The sequence below is a fragment of the Bombus affinis genome, chromosome 8 (assembly GCF_024516045.1).
Source record: "Bombus affinis isolate iyBomAffi1 chromosome 8, iyBomAffi1.2, whole genome shotgun sequence".
Classification (NCBI taxonomy): Eukaryota; Metazoa; Arthropoda; class Insecta; order Hymenoptera; family Apidae; genus Bombus; species Bombus affinis.
Genome location: NC_066351.1, coordinates 4,984,556 through 5,005,500, shown reverse-complemented (window position 1 = coordinate 5,005,500; position 20,945 = coordinate 4,984,556). Strand labels below are relative to the sequence as shown.

The 20,945-nt window shown below is 42.7% G+C and overlaps 1 protein-coding gene and 1 pseudogene across 10 annotated transcripts in view; both read left to right on the top strand.

The window, feature by feature from the left end:
- LOC126919626 (probable nuclear hormone receptor HR3) overlaps nt 1-20,945 on the top strand; it is a 137,016-nt gene that overhangs the window by 92,894 nt on the left and 23,177 nt on the right. For 8 of the 10 annotated variants that reach the window (XM_050729092.1, XM_050729094.1, XM_050729089.1 and 5 more), the window contains one exon: nt 19,924-20,151. In XM_050729092.1, coding sequence (XP_050585049.1) covers nt 19,924-20,151 — 228 coding nt within the window. Of the gene's footprint in view, nt 1-6,172; nt 6,196-18,284; nt 18,560-19,923; nt 20,152-20,945 lie in introns of those variants that run through there. The other 2 variants (XM_050729095.1, XM_050729090.1) reach the window with 2 other exon arrangements.
- On the top strand, nt 12,848-15,069 carry LOC126919628 (uncharacterized; annotated as a pseudogene).

Below are 20,945 nucleotides of genomic sequence, written 5' to 3'. Positions count from 1 at the left end.
TTATTTATATCGAAATATTCGCAATACTAGCAATTTAGTATATATTGCTTCCTCGCAATATTATCGATCAGTAAATTAACTCTGTTTTTGTTTGTAATTAACGAGCATTTGGATTATTGAAGTTTCATTTAACCTCGGATCAAGCCAGGAACTCTGCTTTTCTACGGTGTTTTATTTCAGTTCCAGAACTACAACCTCAATCAATGACATTAGTCACAATTATTGACTAATTTATTTTATAAAGTAGTCATCAGTAGGTATAATGAGCCACTGCACAACCGACAGAATGTTTTATTCTGCAAGACTACGTCCCATTATAATTTATGGAGATAAATGAGACTTCTAACACGAATCAAATACGAAGAAACTGCAAAAGGAATGCGTTAAGATTACATATCAAACGAGTTACTTTATCCAAAACCGAAAATATCCCGTTCTTTCCAAACAATAATTATCTACGACAATATCAACAAAATTTCCAACGTCCTCAATCTAAACTATCCAACTCCACAAACATTTAACTCTATAACACTAATTTCTAATCTATTGTCAACATTATAGATGCCGATCATCTACTCACTGCTATTATCTTTAACTTGTATCACACTTGTATCACAATATCTTTTTCCTAGATACTTAAAAACATATCTTCCTTGTTAAATAATAACCGCAAATATCATGTAGGACCTATTCAGGTACGTTCGAACGATTCCAATAAAAATACTTTCGATCGAATGAATCTCAATTCCTTCGAAATGAATCACCTATCTTGGTCATCATCATCATCAAGAACAACAACAATAACATCGTCTGGGCGACACGGTTCGCCGCGGAGAATCCCAAACAGCCCGGCAATTCGCTCGAGTTGGCTGGCTTTCGTTGGTAGGATCCATCGCCAGGAAAAGTCTTCGTGGAAACTCGGCCCGCTATAAATATGTGCGCGTTCGATGAATCGACCGCGTGTGCCGCGCTGTTCCAAACAGTTTGCGCGCGGTTGTTGCGTACGCCTGGTCGCGCGCCGAATGCGAAATCGCTATGAGGAGACGCACGCATGCACGCACGCAACCATGCACGATCATCTCGCGAACGGTCGAAACGTTGGCTGCGGGCCGCGTCGCGTTGCTTTCGTGTAAATCTCGCGATTAACGAGCGAGCAAGCGCGAGAGGCGGAAGCGCAAGCCGCGTTCCGATGAAAATGGACTCGCGCTCTTGTAGATGAGCACGGCAACGTCCCAGACGGTTGCAAACCCGACGAAACGCGTTTTCTGCATCACACGCTACTAAATGAAAATTTAGTTGGAAGAAGGTGGTCGCTAAGAGTAGGATAATAGTACATGACGTGGAACTTTGAAGTAGGGGTTTTCGAGTGAAATGGGGGCGAAATTAAGGAGGAAAGCTAGAGGAGATGCAAAGTTACGGAGGTAATAGCGTTTGTATTCATTTTTGAAGGACTCTGAATGAAATTTCTATCAATTTTGTAGATCAGGTTTAAGTGCATTTTTTGCCCGTACGTAATAACGTAATATTTTTCATACTTGAATTATTGAGCTTAACGAATTTTTAATGTAAAATTTAATAAGCAGAATCTTAGTCGAATTCCGTATTAGATAAATTTCTGGTGGAGCTACTGCGCATATTATAATTTTAGTTAATTTTGCATAGAGGATTTGAAATTATATGCATAAGGAATTATATGCCGGATAGAAGTTTCACTTCATACGAAAGTGGACAAAAATGACTTCTAGGGAAGAAGCTGTTTTGTACATTTTTAGGAGAACGAAGATAAGAGGGAGTTCCAGGGAGAACGGAAGATCCTTTACAGTCAAAGTTTTGATATCTCTTGAAAGACCGTTCGGCGGTAAAGTTTAAGCGGAGATTTAGAAAAATTTATAGTCGTAGTTTCAAATACTGACTCTTGCGATACATTTCTGGAGCACAAAGTTATTTCTCGACTACACTCGCCCAGTGAATTTCGCACGGCGATTTTATTGAACCTATATTTCGTCGGGAGTTTGCTGACGTACGTATGTCGAATCCTTTAATATCTTCTATCTATAACCACTTAGTGAAAAAGACAGTTTACAGCAAGAAAAACAATAAACATTTACGAAATCATTATTAGTAACGTTTAAGAGAAAATATGTATAAAATAATGTATACATACATATGTATAGTATATGTATCTACATTTAAAACTAAATACAAAATTTTCATGTTGCGTACATTTAACCTAATGTAATAGAATGACGAATTTAAAATAAATAATGTAGGAAATTATTATTTCCGTAGCATCAAAACTTTAACTTTTTATAAATAATAAATATCAACAATGGGATTATATATTACGTCAAGTAAGATATAAAATTTACATGTAGGTAGCATTATATCTTATGATTATCTCGAATATAGAAAAATATGTCATAAATCGCCACTAATTATACACTTAGTCATAGTTATTAACCAAAATTAACATTTTCGTTTGACTTTAACCAACCAGCCCCCGTATATTAAATAAATAATCGTATCAGATATTATCGAACAAAATTAGCAACATACCATTCTTCGTTGCGAAACAAATCTGTAATTTTGTTGAAACGACGCTCATAAATATGCAAGATCGCACGTAACACGTGTCAAAAACGGCGGCGCTGAATATCATCATCTGAAATCGTGTGGATCGAATGTTACGAAGAAAACGAATAAACCGACTCCGTATGTAAATGCAAAACAGAAATTGATTCCTCCTTCGTTGGCTTGCATTTCGAATGGTGACATTTCGATGCGCCAGTGCATCCGCGTTCGACGAACGCCACACGTGAATATGCACTCGTCTGATAGTCTGATGCATCGTACTACAATCTGTCGGTCGTCGATGGTCGTGTGCTCGACCGATAAGATCGTCATCGGGCTTTTCGAGTTTAACGATCGGAGCATGGGGCAATTAAACGAGCAGGCAAGATACGTCGTTGTATCTCGGATCGGTTCCGCTGATCGAGAACCCCCGTTTCAGGTAGCAGAGACACCGTTCGACAGTTAATCGATTAATCGACCGATTCGCTCGGCCAATTAACCGTTTCGATCGTGTAGGAACGTGTAGACGAGTATCGGCGAGACGATTAATCAACTTTTTTGGCCGATTATCGTTGCCAGTCATGTTTTCTGATAATTAAACCAAGAGGAAGCAGGATCGCGTAACGAGGATTCTTGATTCGGACAGCTTCTGGCGATTCTTCTAGCAGACATTAGAAGTACGCACGAACCATCGACGCGAGCCAGTAAGAACAGGCGTCAGACTAGTAAGTGGATTAGAACAAAAGTGCCGACTAACGTTTTAAATAATGAATTTTTTATGATCAGTCGATTGTCAGCTGATCGATCAGTGCTGTTAATGGATTGCTCCGGTCAATTTAAACATGCGCGGCTTTCATCGTGACAGGTAACGTTTAACTAAGAGACAGTTACCAGGATGTCAGGACGAATACACGAAAAATGGGGGTACGAAATGGTGAACTTGGTATCTTCGTAAGTCTTTCACAACGTTCGAATGTAGGTTCTTCGTATCGGAGAGAACATAATTTATGAGAGAAAAAGAAGGCACGATTAAAACGAAGGGAATCCTCCAAGCATCCCCCATTGTCACAAGTGTGTACAGACACGTATCGACTGTTGGGACGATGTATATTCAGTGTATGACACGCGGTCATGCAGATGCGGGCGAGCTTTCTAAATTTCACTGCAAGCATTCCGGAAAACGAGTGACGCGTGCCGGTCTTTCGTCAAATCGAATAAAGGCTATTGTACGCGTCGGCCGCGCGCAGACTAAAAATAAACGGAACTAAATGACGAGCGCGTTTTACTGGCGCGATGTAAATCGTCGTGGTTGCGCCAGTTCCCGACAAAGACGTTTCAATTGCGCGACAAGTTCGACGCAACTTCCTGCCGAACTAACCGACTTCAATAAGCTTTTATCGTTGCAAAAACTAAAGTCGAAAAAGAAAGAAGGAAAAAAAAAGAGAAAAAAGCCATCAATTGCTCTCTGTTCGTGTCGAATACTTTTATTACGCCCGGCTCGTTAGTTTACCGCTGAAGCGCTGTACCAAAAAAGAAAAGAGAGGAAGAAAGAAAGATAGGAGGACCAAGTGAGGAAAGAAGGCTGAAGGATGGTCGGCTCTTCAGAGCCACTCGAAAGCTAAAGTCTCCTCCGTGCCGTTTCCTTGGGGACGAAATGAACTTCATTACGGATATTCTTCAAACGGGATCCCCGGAAAAAGGAACGACAAGGCTGAAAGGAATTAATTTCTTCAGTTGCAACTGGCTGGCTCTCTTTCTCTTTCTCTTTCTCCTTCTCTCTCTTAACGAACGGGACTCGCGTTTGGTGAACGTGAGAGAGTGCCGCATTAAAATCAATATGCCGTAACTTTAAATGACGGGCATCGACTGCGAAGTGAAAAGCGACCATACAACACCAGACATGTCTGAAAAAAAGAGGAAAGGGGTGAACGAAAGATAATATCGACTGATTAAGGTGTCGTTAGGCGCGAAACGTAATCGAAACTGGCGATTAATAACTCCACCCGACGGTTGCTAACAATTATTGGACGCGGTCATTAATATTGTTAACCATACGCGATATCGCGACGGTGTTCAAGGTGCTGCGACTCCTTTCGACATTCTCTCGTACGTAGGTGCGAGCACCGTGCAAATTATACACTATTGGAAGAAATACCTCGCATATGCGAGCCTACTCTCCTACGAATCGTTTCAGTCAGATATAACAACTAGATAAACACGAAACGACGCAGAGAAACGAGTTTCTTGTTAATTACACGTTCTAATTTTGTCTTTTCTGAAGATCGATAGCGTTATAGTAAAATATTAAAACAGAATATGAGAATTTTTTCCTTAAATTTCAGCAAATTTATTTTATACTGTATATTTATTATTCTCTTTTAATAAGGTCATCAATTTTCATTTGATAATAAGATCGTGAAGATCGTGAAGAAACGAGATATAAGCTCTCGTAAAAATATTATGTCGATTCTTTTGACGGCAAAACAGCATTGACACCCGGACATGAGCAAAAAGGTAGTGGAATTCAGACGAGTGGTAGTCACAAGTGAGCAACGCTTCAGTGAGTCAGTTTCAAGTACAGACACATCGTACGTGCCTTTTCATATTTCAGAGATCCTCTCGGACCCTCCAATTTTCCTCGAATCACGAGTGCTACCGGCTACCGAATTTTTTTAAATTATCGCTACACACGTCCTTCTCAAATTCTTTTTTTTTTTTACGTCGGGCGTTATCTAATTATGAAATGTAAATTCATAACTTTTTTCCCAATTTATTTTCGTTCAAATAACCCTGACATTTTCTTTTTCAACCCCTCTTTCTCCATTTACATAAAACGGAAGAACATTCGAATTAATGTTGCTCCAACCAACAACGCAATTTTCTAACTAAAATCATTTCTTTGGTTAACCGGTTTGTAGAACTGATACCAGACAATCAAACCCTCATTTTATCAGCGTAACCTCTACGAACTCCCCCGAATCCTCTGCGACTCACCTCTAACCTAACTCAAACACTAAAGCACGTATATTCTAATTAACAACCGACTTCCCATCTGTTCAATTTTCATCAAATTAACACCCATCATCATTGCTTTCGTCATCATCGAAACCATCCAATTCTCGCGAGATACTCAACAGAGAGTCGGTGCAAAGGAGAAGCGCATCGATAAATCGCCAAGGGAGAGGAAGAGTGAGCGAGAGCACCAGTAAGAGACGGAAAGGTGTGTGTGTGTATGAAACAGAGAGAGGTAGAAGAGAAAGAGAGAGAGAGCGCACGAATGGCGCGAACAGCGCGCGAGTGGTGGCGAGTGCCGCGAGTAGAAGCGATGTGGGTCAACCGCGAGGCGACCGCGAGAGGCCCCGAGGGTCGCCGAGAATCGGCGAGAACGGCCGAGCGGCAATCACGTTGCGCGCATCTGGGTCACCGGCGTACTGGCGCATGCGCAGTTCCCTCCCTCGGTCGTTCACCGTTGACCAAGTTACTAACCTTCCGACACCCGGTCGCCAGTTAGCTTCTCGTATTGACCGCTGGAAAAACGTTGACTTTTCTCGCATGAGAAACCCGTTGGAGCTTTTCGTTGGCTCGATCAGAAGCACAAGGGAAGCCGCGACCGACCAGAGAACGGTGAGCGGTGGCTAAAATGTCTCAAAACATGGTGCTTGAACGTTTAATCTACCGTACAGACAACCCGGTAATAGACGTCAACTCGCGATCGAATCGACGCCGTGAGATATAACACGGCCATTAGTTGTCGTTTCATACTATAATCCTTACAGGATAAACGCACTGTCGATAGACCCGCGCGTGTCCACGTTCGTAAAATCGAAGCGCTAACATGAACAGATAACATCGTCTGGAGGGACGAAAGGTAAATGGCATCGGGAAGAACGCGACCGCGCTTCGCGTTTATACAACCCGACTCTTTTTTCAAGCGTTCGAGTTTTCGGATAATAGATGTCGCTGGAAGATACGGTCTCTTACCGGCATGCATCGTTGCCGTACCACAAAATATTCCAGCGATCGATTTTCGCAGCCAAAACTAAAAAATGCTGTGGGGCTCTACTCGAGATTTCCACGAGTATCGACGAAAGCCTCACCGACTAACAACACGCGCCATGGTCTGCTGACGAATGAAAATGTATCGAACGATCCGGAGAGCGTGACTCGGAGGGACGCGAATCGCGTCGTTGTTAAAGTCGACCGACGAGCAGAGATGCAAATCAGTCCCGTATTCGCGGCCGGTGCACCGACGTAGCATAGCCTGATACGATAAATTCGTGCGCGTAACGGACCACAATTTATCCGCGACATACGCGTCCGCAGCAGAGACTGTGTGCGACGAAAATACATAATGAATGACCACGAGAAACGGAAGACAATGTTGAACCGGTTGAATCGACTGATGCGTTTCCGAGCTATTCGCGTCCGGCCCGGCCCAAATTCAAAAATCTTTTCGAGCGATTTTGGCACCGGTCGACACCGTCGATCGACCGCCGCGCCACGCCGCGCCATGTCCATGCCGGCATCGCAGTGTCGCAAGCGTTGCCACATCTGAATTCGCTTAAGGAAACTGTAACGGTCATTCTTGTCTGTGCGACCGTGCGAGACTCCTTCGCAGTTGCGCACTGCGTGGCCCCAAGGGCCGTTTGCATCTCTCGTTCTCGCGTTAAATTATTACGTAATCCATGAGATCGGTCACTCTCGCGGATCACACCGGTTGCCTTTTATCGCGTTACATTTTGCCCCGTGCAGCCATGGAGACTACATAGGCGTAGTCATAGTATCGAATCGAAACTTTAATATCTATAAATAACTATCGGTAAATCGAAAAATCGGTTATGTTAGGCATGTTCATCTCGGTAATATTCACGTTGCGTGGGATTCTGCGGGCTATGTATTAGTCAGTACCTTATTCCCAAAGATCATCACGCTATATTTTGTCCCGCGTATATTTAGGCAGCAATGCATGGGTGTAGGCGATGGAAACAGATCGGTGACTCGAATAAACTGTGTGTTCGTTATCTTGCCAGTAGATGAAAACGGCGTTCGATTCGAATTCCACGAAATTGCAGCGTACGGGTAAAATTGGTAGCTGTAGCTCTCTATTATCTTATCGGTCCCAAACTTTTCTCGCGTCGACTCGAACGTATTCGGTATCATCTTCATTCGACGACAAACCTCAGCTATTCTAGTGAAAAATTTTGCGAAGTTTCTTTTTCTTCGGCGACGTTGCGGTAACCCGAACGTCAAACAACATGTTGTCTCTGTGCGAGATAACAAACGATAGGGAACGTTTTATCGGTAACCTCGATAGAATCTGGACGATGCAGCCGAACGGGACGCAATCGCATGTCAATCCTAATCGTAACGCCCCGCCGCGCGACGCAAAATGCACAGTCTATTCGCGGGCGTTTCCGCGAATGTGTGGTGTGTCAACGACGCCGACAGGCCGTAGAAAGAAGAGAAATATTAAAAGCGTGCGGAACGCTTGCACTCGTTCATAAGAATCTACCTCCATGCTGATTATTCTATAGCCTGACCTACATTCATTCCGAGATTCACGCCACTCGCAACTGCCGACGACAAACGCGTGAGCTCGCTTCAGCGACTGCACGCAACGTCTGCTGTCTGCTACGCGGATATAGAGAACTAAGAAGGAAGTAATAAAAATGGAGAAAATATTTGGATAAACTGAGACCAGCCATGCTCTCGTTTCTAATAAACGGAGGTACACGACAATGACTCAATGCGGTTGAAAAGACCATACGAAATTTTAAACTCTCCCAATGGTGCAGGTGTATCACCGTACCGGTCGACCTGCCAGATGAAACGATTCTAATTGTGGTGCATACACAGTGCACTAAAGTTTACCGCGTCATCCTTAGATCGGTGTTGAATTCAGCCACGGCTTATGTAATACTGTTGTTGTTTGGAGCGACTTAAGGGAGTATCTCTAACAATAAGGGTAGTCTCTTTTGGAGCAACTCGAATAAAACAGCATTTTTTTATATCGATGATTAGAATATATTGAAGAATGTCTTATAGGTTGTTTCTCATGATAGATGAATATATATTTATTGATTATTTTGGAAATTGAAGAAATAGAAAAATAGGTGAAAGTATATGAACCGAAATCACTTTTTCTTAAAAGCTAGAATTTCATTTATAGAAAATGAGTAAGCAGTTTCAGATTAAATCAGTCTATTAAACAGCGGATATGTGGTCTGTAAAATGGTCATATAATGCACGGTTTCTCATCTCAGAAGTATCAAAGTATACGAATTTTATCTATAATTTATCGAATAAAAAGTAGGAAATAGTTCATGTATTAAACGTACTTAAAATATTATTCAATAACATGGAAATTGTAATAGCACTTTCAAAAATAAATATAGACATGAAACATTAAATTACGCAATTCCTATAAAATTTTGAGATTGTCCAAAACAACACGCAAACACCACTCAAGTATCAGCATCTTGTTACTGGAGGCGATTGGTCCTCTAACAGAGTGTATCGGAGAAGACAGCGCGAATTAACGCTGTCACTCGGTTGCTTCCTTGCTGCGATGTCTGACATCATTTAACAGGGCCGCGAGGGGACAACAAACTTCGCAGCAAGTTCCTAAGTGTCATGGAAATAAACATCAACTTCGACCGAGTAATTTGCGCCAAGTCTCTGCGCTTAACGGAGTTACGACCGATCGAAGCTGTTTCGACATCCGCACTGGTTGTACCTCACATCTCCCGTGGAAACACGCCTTGCGATACATGTTTCTAAGCCACATACAGTTCTGATTCACCTGGTGTAAATTTACCCGACAGCTGATCGGCGGCGTGACCACGATTGGCTCTCGCGGCTCATCGTTCGCGATTCCGAGTTCATCATGGTAAGCCTGGATCAAGCCGATTTTTCGCCATTTATGGCGCAGTCTTCGACCTCGAGATATACATAAAGAGGCATCAAGCGAAACATGCGGTATGTTCTTCTTCCATTTTTCTTCCACTACCTCGTCGAATATAATGCCGAATTGGCGAATAGTGGCGCGTACGCAAAGGCAAAGGGAACGAAACTGAAACAGGTTTGCATTGTAAAGTGGCTCTGGAGGTACCTGTTATGTAACTTAAGGTCTCTCAACAGGAACATTTCAGAAGATCAAATTTTTCTAGAGATTTTCAACCTTATTTCATGAAAAAAAAAACATACCTAATGATGTTAGAAATATTTATATTATCAGCAAATTTATTAGCAAAGATGTATATGTGTGTGGAACTCAATAATAAATCAAGCAGGTGCTTAGTAAAAGGGACTGGTATCGATCAGTAAGTGTGAAGAAAACCAAACACTGATCCGAATTTGCAAATTACATAACATGGAAGAGAATCGATTAGTATCGTTCGTCGTGCAGCAGCCCGATGGCAGAAAAAGTGTATCGAGAGGGAACTCGTACCTCATATCGTCGCGTATGTACATATAGTTATACACAGGGAAAGTGGCTGAACGTTGGGCGTCAGATGCGTGCACGCATCTCAGCTTCCCTTGTGTGTGCATTGTGCATACGTGCATTCTGAGGCATGTACGGCTCGTTATCGACGAGGGCCGCTTATCGGCTCCAGCTATCTGGCCATTTCATCGTGTAAATTCCAAGCGTGGTAACGACGACGTCGCCGGTGCCCAGTCGAGGCGCTGGAACGGCGCAAAGAGACATATCGCCGGGGCGATTATTTATTTGCGAAACGTATTTATAGAGTATTACGCGGCGCAGGTTGGCAACCTCGTGCACGGTTATGCAATAAATGAGAGAAGGAGCGAAAGGGACACGGGAGAGGGGGAGGACGAACGAGGGAACGGCTTGAAGTGAGAGGAGGCGATGCCTGCTGCCGCGGGGGCAGAGACAATAATACGTGGTGGAGTGAGAGGGGGTGGAACTGGAGGGAAAGAGAGAGAGACTGTTTGTGAAGGACGAGGATGGAAAATAAAGTTGCACAGGGTGGGGATGAGTCGTAGTAGTGGGGAGTGCCGTGCGCGTGTCCGAGAGAAAGAACGAACTTCAGAAAGAGTTATTTGATGATAAGGGCGAGTTAGGGGAAGTCAGGGTTGAGAAAGAAGTATAAGAGGGTAGGAGGGTGAAAGGGAACATGATGTGTGCATGCAAGGAGGATTTAAGGGGAAACGCTATAAGGAAAGAGGCAATAACTTGAAAATTCATATTGGGACAGAGGGCCAAATGGAGTATTCGAGAGATGAGGTTTCTGGAAAACGTATGTATGCATGTTTAGGTGGGGGAGAGAGATGGCGAGGAAAAGATGAAACAACGTTTCGTGATGATACTATTAATGTGAGTCTTAAGGATATTAAAAAAATGTTGGTTTCTTCGCTTTGTATAAATCATTGTTGTTGGATACAGATGAAGTAGTATGCAAAATGATTTAGTATTGTGTACCATGTCGAACATAGATAGTTTATGCTTGAACTTCGAATCACTGCTTACATTACAACAGATGGGATCGAGAATGAAAAATGCAATAGCGCGTGAAAAAGGACTGACTGTTGAATCAAAATACTTTCAATGGGCAGCGGTGCACGTTGCATTAAGTGCATTATGCTCGGCACAAAAATGAAAGTGACCTTGGCACAAATGCCTAAAGCGTACACCGATCGTGGAATCGCATTAACACTGAATATAAATTAAAACTGATTGTTACGCACCGTGTAGCAATCCCGTGGCGGCCGATATGCAATAGTTCGATTGAAAAAGAAATTGTGAAATATGAGAACTTGGAGTTCGCCGATTAAGTCTTGCATTCCGCCCATGCAACCGTAGAGAAGTTTCTCGTGCGAATATCAAATCAAGGTTATCTAATGCTTGTGGTACAGAAATTTTTCCCTCTTTCTTACATATTTTTCTACATTCACATAAACAAAAAGTAGTTTATATGTAATGCTTCGTCTGGTATCTGCAATTTTTGCTTTCATGGCAAATGAAATAAAAATTTCTGAAAAAAGAAACTGAAAAAAGAAAAAAAATTTTGTGTGGATACGATACTTGAGACATGTCATAATGACGTCCATAAAGCTTCCTCTAATTTATAAGAGGTAAAGATATATCCATAAAAGTAACGTACCTCCATTTTTATTGAATCATAGTGTCCATAAAACGCCGGTGCCACGCTCGTTAGTTTAAAATCTGGTCGTAAAATACGGTTGGTATCGGGCGGAATCTCTAAATCCATTATTCCCGTTCCAAAATCCTGCTAACCGGTGGTGCGTTCGCGGTCGTGGCTACACCGCGTCGCTCCACGACTACTCAACCTTAGGTTAAAGTCGTAAACGGCGGGAGTAAACGGAAAACCATCGTGGTTCTTTAATTAGTCGCGGCGGTCGTAGCAGCGGCGACAGTTCTCGTCCCCAAAGACAAACTTTCCGAGGCGGCAATTTCCGAGCATCGTCGAGGGAAACACGATACGCACGTGTATTTAGGAGTCGGTGTGTCCTTAACGAGCTGCGCTAATAAAGTTAACGTGCTGTGCCACACGGGACGAGATCGGAAAGCCCGCCTTCCTCGCTCGTGTTCCTCGTCGTGCGTTTCCGTGAGCGTTCGGAGTTGCGCAGTCGACGATCGTAGCGTAGTTTGGTTTGTCGGCGCAGCTCGGCCGTACTCGGTAGTAGTCGTGTTGCGCGGGTGGTGGGAGGGCAGCACGAAACATTAGGGTGGGGAGAGCGAAGGGTGAGGCACTCGGCCATCATCGGCGGAGGCGCGCACAGTTCAGTGACCTGACGCAGCGTCATTCGGCGGTGGGGAAGCGCGGGGAGTTCTGACATATTGTGAGATGCCAACTCGCTAACGCCGGTCCCCGAAAAACACCTCTCTCTCTCTCTCTCTCTCTCTCTTTCTCTCTCTCTCTCTCTCTCTCTCTCTCTCTCTTTCTCTCTCACACACGTTCCTTTCTAATGTTCTTTCTCTTTTCCTCTTTTTCACTTTAACCCCCCTTTTTCTGTTTCCGTCTTTTTTTATCACCATCTCCCCTCTATCTATCTGGCTTTACTTCTTTTATGCTTTTTTTCCCTCGGTTACTCCCGCTCTACCCCCTCTCCTACCATTTTTTTCTATCTCTCTTGTTATATCTCTCTCCCCCTACTTTTCTTTGTTTCTTCCTCTCCGCCCCCTGCGGCTCGCTCGTTTTTCCATCTTTGTCAGTTCCATTATCTCTTTCCTTTGTTCATCTCCTTTCTCCGCCAGTGACTCGGGTAGCCCGTACAGCGAGGTTCATCAAACCCCCGAAATATTCTAATGCGACAGTCGCACAGTGTTTCCGCGAGTTTTCCCCGCTGGGCCCGAGTAGGAAGCGTGGTGGCCGCGCTACATCAGATAACGAACGCGTACCGCGTGTTGGTTTTGCCACTTTTGCCGCCCGAATCGGACGGTCGATTGGATTGTGGTGACGTGCGGTGTACGCGTTGGTACGCGAGACTCCCGAAATTACCGCGGAGGAAGGAAACGTGGAGGCATCGTGACTACGTGTGCGCGCGTGTACATGAGTACACGTGTGCGTGCGTGCTTGCGTGCGGGCGCGTGCATGCGTGCGTGCCAGTGGTCCCGCTCGGTCGAAGAGTACGTTCGCCTCCGTCGTTTCTCCGCTCGCGTTACACCAGCATTTTCCTCGTTCGGCCCTCTTCCTTTCTTTCTTCGCACTCTCCATTCTCCTTTCTCCCCTTTTTCTGTCTCCCGTTGCCATTGCTCCAACAGCACTCTACTCGCCACCTCTGCTCGAGTGCTCCATGCGCGATCGAAGACGTTGCGGTTCTTCGCGTTTCGAAATACCACGAGATACACGAAATTCGGCGTGTTTTCATGGTCGGCCTTCGGTCGAACACAACGCCAGACAATGAAGAAGAGAACGACGATGGTGTCGTCGATGTGTTACCGGGACAAGCTGGCTCCGCCGTTCGACGTTGCATTCCGTGTGCGTGCGTGTTAAGTGCAGCCAACAAAGTGATCATCGTGGCTGGAAAGGCTCCAGGTGGAAAACGCGCGACCTCCTCCTGTCTGTGTACGCGTTTCCCGTGGTGTGTGCTCATAGTGCGTACGTGAGTGCGTGAATGCGCGCGTTCAGTCGTCCGTGTACACATTACGTACACACCTCTCTCTGTACGTGTACAGTGTACACATTACGTTTTACATGCGGCGCTTGCGCGGCACCTAGCGACGTTTCGCGCCTACTCGCGGTGTGGGAGTTTCTGCCGCGGTGGAACGATCGGCTATTTGTGAACGATTCACGCGTCGCTTCTTTGGGACACGGTGTGCTCCGAAAATGATCGAGAACCGTCCTGGCGCGTTAGGGAATCTCCTTCTCGAGCGGAAGACGCCCGGCATGACGTGTCCGTTCGACATACGACGACGGTAAATGGAGTCGAAAGATTGACAGAACTGTCGTGTGACTAGGTAACGCGAGGAAGATACTCCGCCGCCGATATTCATCGACGTCGTTGAACGATAGATGTCAGCGAGATAGCGATATGTTGATTACGCGCCACGCTCTGTCACAACTAGATATTACAACTCGGCTAAAGTTGGCCGGCGTGTCGACACGTTGCTGATTTGCTTACTTGCTTGCTTGCGTGAGCACGACTCTAAAGCTCGTTCCTTGTTTCACTTTGTCGTACTGTAAGTTTCTCTCGATTGGTATTCCACGCCGTTCCATCGGTAACCAAAGCCACTTATGCGTTCCCAATTTTCACGCTGTCGAGCTGCGAGTTCACGTCTACCTGTAATAGTCGGAACCTTTGACCACTTTCTACTCGATTCTGTGCAAAACAGAAGCGGATTTCATTCGTCCGATGATCCGACTGTAGGTAGCATAAGAGGCAAAGTGAAATATGGATCTAGTGTCTCCTCGGTATCGTTGAATATTCGCCGAATTTCTCTTTTCGTCGATTCGATTCACACTCTAAAGAAAGCACGCTTACATAAGGATAAAAATACATGATTCTCTCGTGTGTCGTCGGAAGCAGCTAATAGCTTCCAGCAATCGTAAATAAGAGATCGTTGCAATATGTGGCTGACGCGTTACTATGTAACCGAGAAACCGTGTTTATGCTTGGAGTCATTAATTTTCCTCTGATTGTTTGAAGCATCGTCGATGCAATTTTGATACTCAATCGCTGTCTATTAGACGAATTGTACACAAAATTACGCAAAATCTCGTGGCTGCTCAATATTCTAGTTCGCTGATAAATTAATCGTTATCTCGAAACAACGAATATCGAACTTATTGATTTGATTTGGTAAACGTCAGGTTGCCTTACAATTAGATTTCACTGCAAATTGTAACTGCTGTTTCGAACTATCTCAAGTCAGAAACCTTTAATATCTCTACCGGTGATAGACGTTCGTAATAGTCTTTTCAAATAAAAGACATTTTATTTATTTCGATCGTCTCTTTTTTACCTCGCGTCGTAAAAGTTTGATGACGCCTATTTCTCCGTCTGCCACTTTAATTCTCTATAACATCTGATTTAGTAATAATATACTCTATATTTATTTATACTTTAACCTATATTTTTCAGGGCACGCATTTCTTTCCCCACATTTACCTTTTTTTCTTCTTAAATTATGGCGAATAAAATCAGTTTAGGATTGAAACAGGAGGAAATGATTCGAATTTCATTATTCACGGACATATTAGCAACGTTGCGTATGCTGACCATCGTCCTAAAATCTTCAACTAGAACCGCTCGAGAAGGAGCTTACTTGACGGTCGGGCTTAAGTTTCGAGTGTTCTGGATGCAACACGCTCACTCTACTATTTGTCTCTTTCTATTTACTCTGTTCTTTGTTCCTGTCCCTGTCTGGAAAATCTTAGATTAGCCACTCGAACGAACTCACGGAGTTACGTGATTAACTGGTTTCGACTTAATCGGCACCGTAGCTAATGATATCTTTCGCCGTCCAGCTCTATTTATTTATCCCTGTGCGTAGTATCATTCAGAGCATCGAAAGTACATATGTACATATTTCGAACCAAGTGGAGACTCCATACGGAACAATGTGACTGGATGGCTTTGATTACGAGAATGAGAAAAACTTAATAAGATTCCTTTTCATTCACATCGTTTCTACGACCTCTTCTTCGCCCTAAGTTGTTTTCCTTCCTCTGTAATTGGAATTTCATTGGAATTCATAGATATAAGTACGTTTTCACAAGTCTTCTCTCCTTAGCTAAAATATCATATATAGAATTTTTCACTTTTCAAGATACGTTGAAATATTTTAAGTTCCTCGTGGTTTAAAATAAAGTTATACGAGACGAATAAAGATGGAACAAAGAGAATGTTAAAACTTCAGTTTCCTTCAATTTTTCAATAGATGGAACGTTTTAACTAAAGAGGACAAAAATAAGCTACCTAATTCTAGAGGAAGTCAGTAATTCCAAAAAAGTGTAAAACGAATTTCTTTGTGTTATTCTGCTTTCCTCCATAGTTGTTCATATAAGAACTTGCTCTAGCCACCACAATATGATGTTCGTAAAATACGATTTCTGAACGATTTCGATGACTCCGTTAATAATATAGTAAACATATCGTGATCTGTCGTGGCGGTCAGATCGAACGATATCGTGCTCGATCCAGTAATTCTCTCTACAAACAAGTGGAAAAGTCTGGAGGACGTCACTGATTCTATTCGCGAATCGTTCCATGGTATATACACGTCCGATCGTTTCAAGATCTGGACAAGTTCCAGCCGTCCTCACGAAATCGAACGTCAAGCGTCGAGCTCTGTTTCCGCGATCTGGCAAACACAGAATACACTCTGCTTCCGTTGGTCCATTCCACACGCGTATTTACCGTGATTCGTATGCACATGTAGGAACATGTATGCATATCTAAGGGGAAAGGCTAAAGTTGCCGAGGCCTGGCCGGACAAAGCTATAACCACGGCACAAAGTGGCTTCGATTTCGGGAGTTCCGGGGTATATAGTAAGCGCTGTGCACTCTCCTCGAGGCAACGGCATGACGCACATCAAAGATGCGAGCGTGCCGGGTGACTGTACTCTGGGTTCATCGTTCTCGGTTATGTAATGTTCGACCGTATGGTGCAAGCGCCTCGACGCTACTCGTGGCGCTAGAGTTGTTGGACGAGAGAAGCACGATATACAGACACGAGCCGCTTCGAATCCTCCTCGCTCCAATACAGTAGCCAGCAGCTTGTACGAATGATGCACCAACACACGTGCATGTGTGTACATTCGCGTGCGCGTTTTCATATACATAAATACACGTATATGTATATATAGTATATGCCTACATACATAGATATGTAAGTACATATACGCATATATTCATACATACTTACATGCATATATACATAGGTACATTCGTGCACATATACATACATGCATACATATGTACATACACATCCTACATATAGTATATTTACCTATACTTACATCCATGCATAACATATATGTATATATTGGTGCATATATACATTCATACATATATACACAAACACATTCACATACAATGTATACATGTATGCATGCATATACATATGTACGTATACATATATAATATACAAAGCATGTGAACACCGATCCTCTTTTCTCTCTTTCTTCGGTAGTCTCGTTGGTTCTCTTCTTCTTCCTACTCTAGCACACCCTCTTTCTTCTGTCTCGCTTTTGTCTGAGGCGCCCTCGCAGCACACGATATAGACGCTGCATTACCGAGCTGAGAACGAAAATAGAGGGCAACGGGAGCCACTGCAGCAGCCGCATTTCTACTTTTTCCCTCCGTTCCATCGCGTCTACTTTCCCGGTTCCGACTTCGTTTCCACGCGTTATCCAACTTTTTCAATCGTTTTCGCCCGCAAGAGGCGAACGAAGGCTGTAGGCTGGATGATTTTGATTGGTATCGCGTGGTAGATCGTTCGTTCGTGTGCGAAGGAGAAGCAAGCGTGTGGTGATCAATGAGGTTTAAGCCCAAGACGGGAAATTGTCGCGCGCATTCCATGTTCGATGGCGCGTTCGAAATCGCGACCCATAAGCTGCGATTGATTTAGGGGTTGCTTCGCACAGAGATCGGGATGTATTCTTGGTCAAAATCCAGGTTAGAAAGCGTATAAATAGACATGACTGGAAATTGTTCCGTGGAATATTGGAACGCAAATTTTCGCCGCCTCGTTCATTCCCAACATCCCTTTATTCGTTTTCGTCGCCTTTCCGATATTGTTACGAACAATAATTCCACGATTTCAGCAGAGGGCTGTAAGACGAATATAAGAGTTCGAAGACTATTTTCGTTTTGCAGCATTTTAAGGAAAGTATCTGGTTAGCACGTGAATTACATTCAAGAAGCTACATTCTCTCGGTGATTGTGCTCATGCAGCTCCATCGATCGAGCTAGAATCGATTATGTGTCAGCACAAATTTTTTTCGACAAACGATCCTCTTTAGACTGCCGAAGAAAAATTCTTCGTGTCTCCGTGGGACATCCTATCCCGCCCTCTTTGCAGGGTACAGCGTGAAACGTGTTCGGAATAGAATACTCACAGTGTTCTGTTCCATATACCACCTCACAATCGATGGGACGACATCTTGAGTCAGTTCGATGACTAAGTTGTGCAGACTGTTCACGATTATTTTTCGCTGTGGAAAGTTGTCACAAGTTGGTAGGACGATAGCGGCAGTTATATGATGTGAACTGTAACGCGTGAAAGATGGATGGTTAAAAGGATTGTGAAAATTGAGCGAAATACCACCGTAATATGTGTTCATATGTAAGGGTTGTTGGTGGATTTTAAATGAAACACCCTAGTGTGAAACGTAAATGGAGGGAAGTCTCTCAACATTCGGTGGGCCAAGTTGGGGGGCGGACAGTACGAGTCCTCAACCGCCAGAAACGACGAGAACCAGGGTATCAGTGCAAACTCCCAGTCCAGAAAATAACCTTTTGGACGATCCAGTTAGACTTCAAGTTAATTCTATACGAGGTACTCTAAACTATGGCAAATTTTAATACTTCGAACTCTGTCCCATCTTCAAATATAGAAGTATATTAATACAATTTAATTGATACATTAAATTTACATTCTAAATAGAATGGGAAAATGATATTACATATTTCGTAGAACATTACACAAAATATTCTTCTCGATTAAAGCAGCTCCTATTTTTTTTTAAAACAGCAAGAAACATCTCGTTAAAATAATTTTATTATCTTATATCTGAGAACATACAACTATGACATATGGATATTTTTTTCGTCTTATCGCAATTATTTACGTGATAGAGGAAACAGGATTTTAACACGAAACTTTAGTTACGTTTTTCTCGTCGACACAAGACAAAGATATCTTTTAGAGGCGATTTTTAAGATTTGATGGGAGTGCATCCGGGATAAGGAGTTGCAATTTGTAGAAACACTTGTACATGAAAGGCGTCTTTCTGCCTGACATGGTATTCGCGGTGCAAAGTGGCTGTGTTTCTTTCTAGCTTTGATTTCCTAACAGAAACGCCGGCCACGTTTATCCTCCGTTTTATCGCGACACATTAAAGTGATAGGAAATCTCCGATGTGACTCCCTGGTAGATAGCTTACGATACATTTAAACGGTTTGCCGCGGTTGCATCGCTACAGAATCCGCCGTGTAGTATTGTCTCCCAATCGAAAGGTTATCCATAAATATACTATGCGAGAACGACCGATGGTGTGATGAACTTCGACGAGCCAGGAATAAAGTGGCAACATATAAAACGTCAGACGTTTCAGTCCTTCCTCTTTGATACACTTTATCAAGAAATGATGAAAGAGTAAATAAGTGTCTTGAACTGAACATTGGACGGTATTCTGGGTTTAAGTAGTAAACAATTAACAATGAATTGCATGCAGAAATAGGAATTAGGAGAAAGGAGAAATGAAACTAGGTCGAATAATAAATTCATTCATGTTTTCTTAAATGAGCACAAGAGTGAAATAAAATCTGTATAAATAACATATGACAAAGTATTCTACAATCAATAATCATCAATTATTTGAATCTTACAATTATAGCTTATAAATGTTGATTTAAATTTCATATTGGGGCGACTCAGAAATCAATTCGAGCATTGATATACATAGCAATTCGAGATTAAGATACGAAAAGTTTCTTTACCTAAGAAACAAAATTTTGCGAAAATAATCTCAAATCGATATCAATTAATCTACCAGATGAAAAACTTAATGTAACCGGACTTTATATGTAACATGCAATGACTGAATCTTTAATTAGTTACTCTTTGATTATTGTATCAGTCTTCGATTGACACGTGGTGTTACAGACAATTTAACATTTTCCTTTGTTTATTGCTTTCAGCCCAGATCGAAATAATCCCGTGCAAGGTGTGTGGCGACAAGAGCAGCGGCGTTCATTATGGCGTGATCACCTGCGAGGGCTGCAAAGGCTTCTTCAGGCGGTCTCAGTCGTCGGTCGTCAACTATCAATGTCCGCGGAACAAGAATTGCGTGGTCGACCGTGTAAACAGAAACCGGTGCCAGTACTGTCGGTTGCAAAAGTGCCTACGCCTCGGCATGTCTAGAGATGGTGAGTGCATATCGTTGGTTGGAGCCTCTGTTTTCTCGGAGAACCTCAAGGTTGTCACGGACTCGCGTTAGTTTACGTTAGCATCTCTAACGAACAACGTAACGACTGCTACTTAGAAAACGATGTCACTCTCTTGGAAATTTATCCGTGGATATATTTCCATCGAATGTAAACGCTTATAGTAAAACTAACAGAAACTGGTATCGTTTGTTGTTTGTTAATATTTTGGTGCCATAAAAGAAGATAATGATAAACCAAGTTTTATGTTCCCAGCAGAGAAACAACCTTTTTTCAAATTTAATATTCTTTCAATCAATTCTTGCTTCTTTATTTGATTTTCAAATTTTATACGTATTTTTCCTGTCCTCGTGAATATTGCAAAAATATTGATTGTCCCAACACTAGGTATGCTATTGTTTTTTTTTTTTTTTTTTTTATAAAAGTTTATTAGACTTTTGGACTTAACAGGTTATTCAACTATGCAATATTTGAGTTTATTTATTTATGTTATATTCCTTTTAGATGTCAATATAAAACTCAGTAAACCAACAGAAATAACATTATCATATTTTTCCCGCTCTTGATTTATATTCGGTTTCTAATGCATTTTAGATAGTTATGATGAATTGTCCGATTTTTATTATCTACGGCTAGGGAAGGAAAGAAAGGAATTGATAAACAAATGAACTATACGATAATGCTTATGTATAAGTGTCACGTTAGAAGTTCCAGCAACGATCCAACAAATCATGAGCGTCGATATGGAAATGGAATTTCTTTGTTTCGAGCGCTAT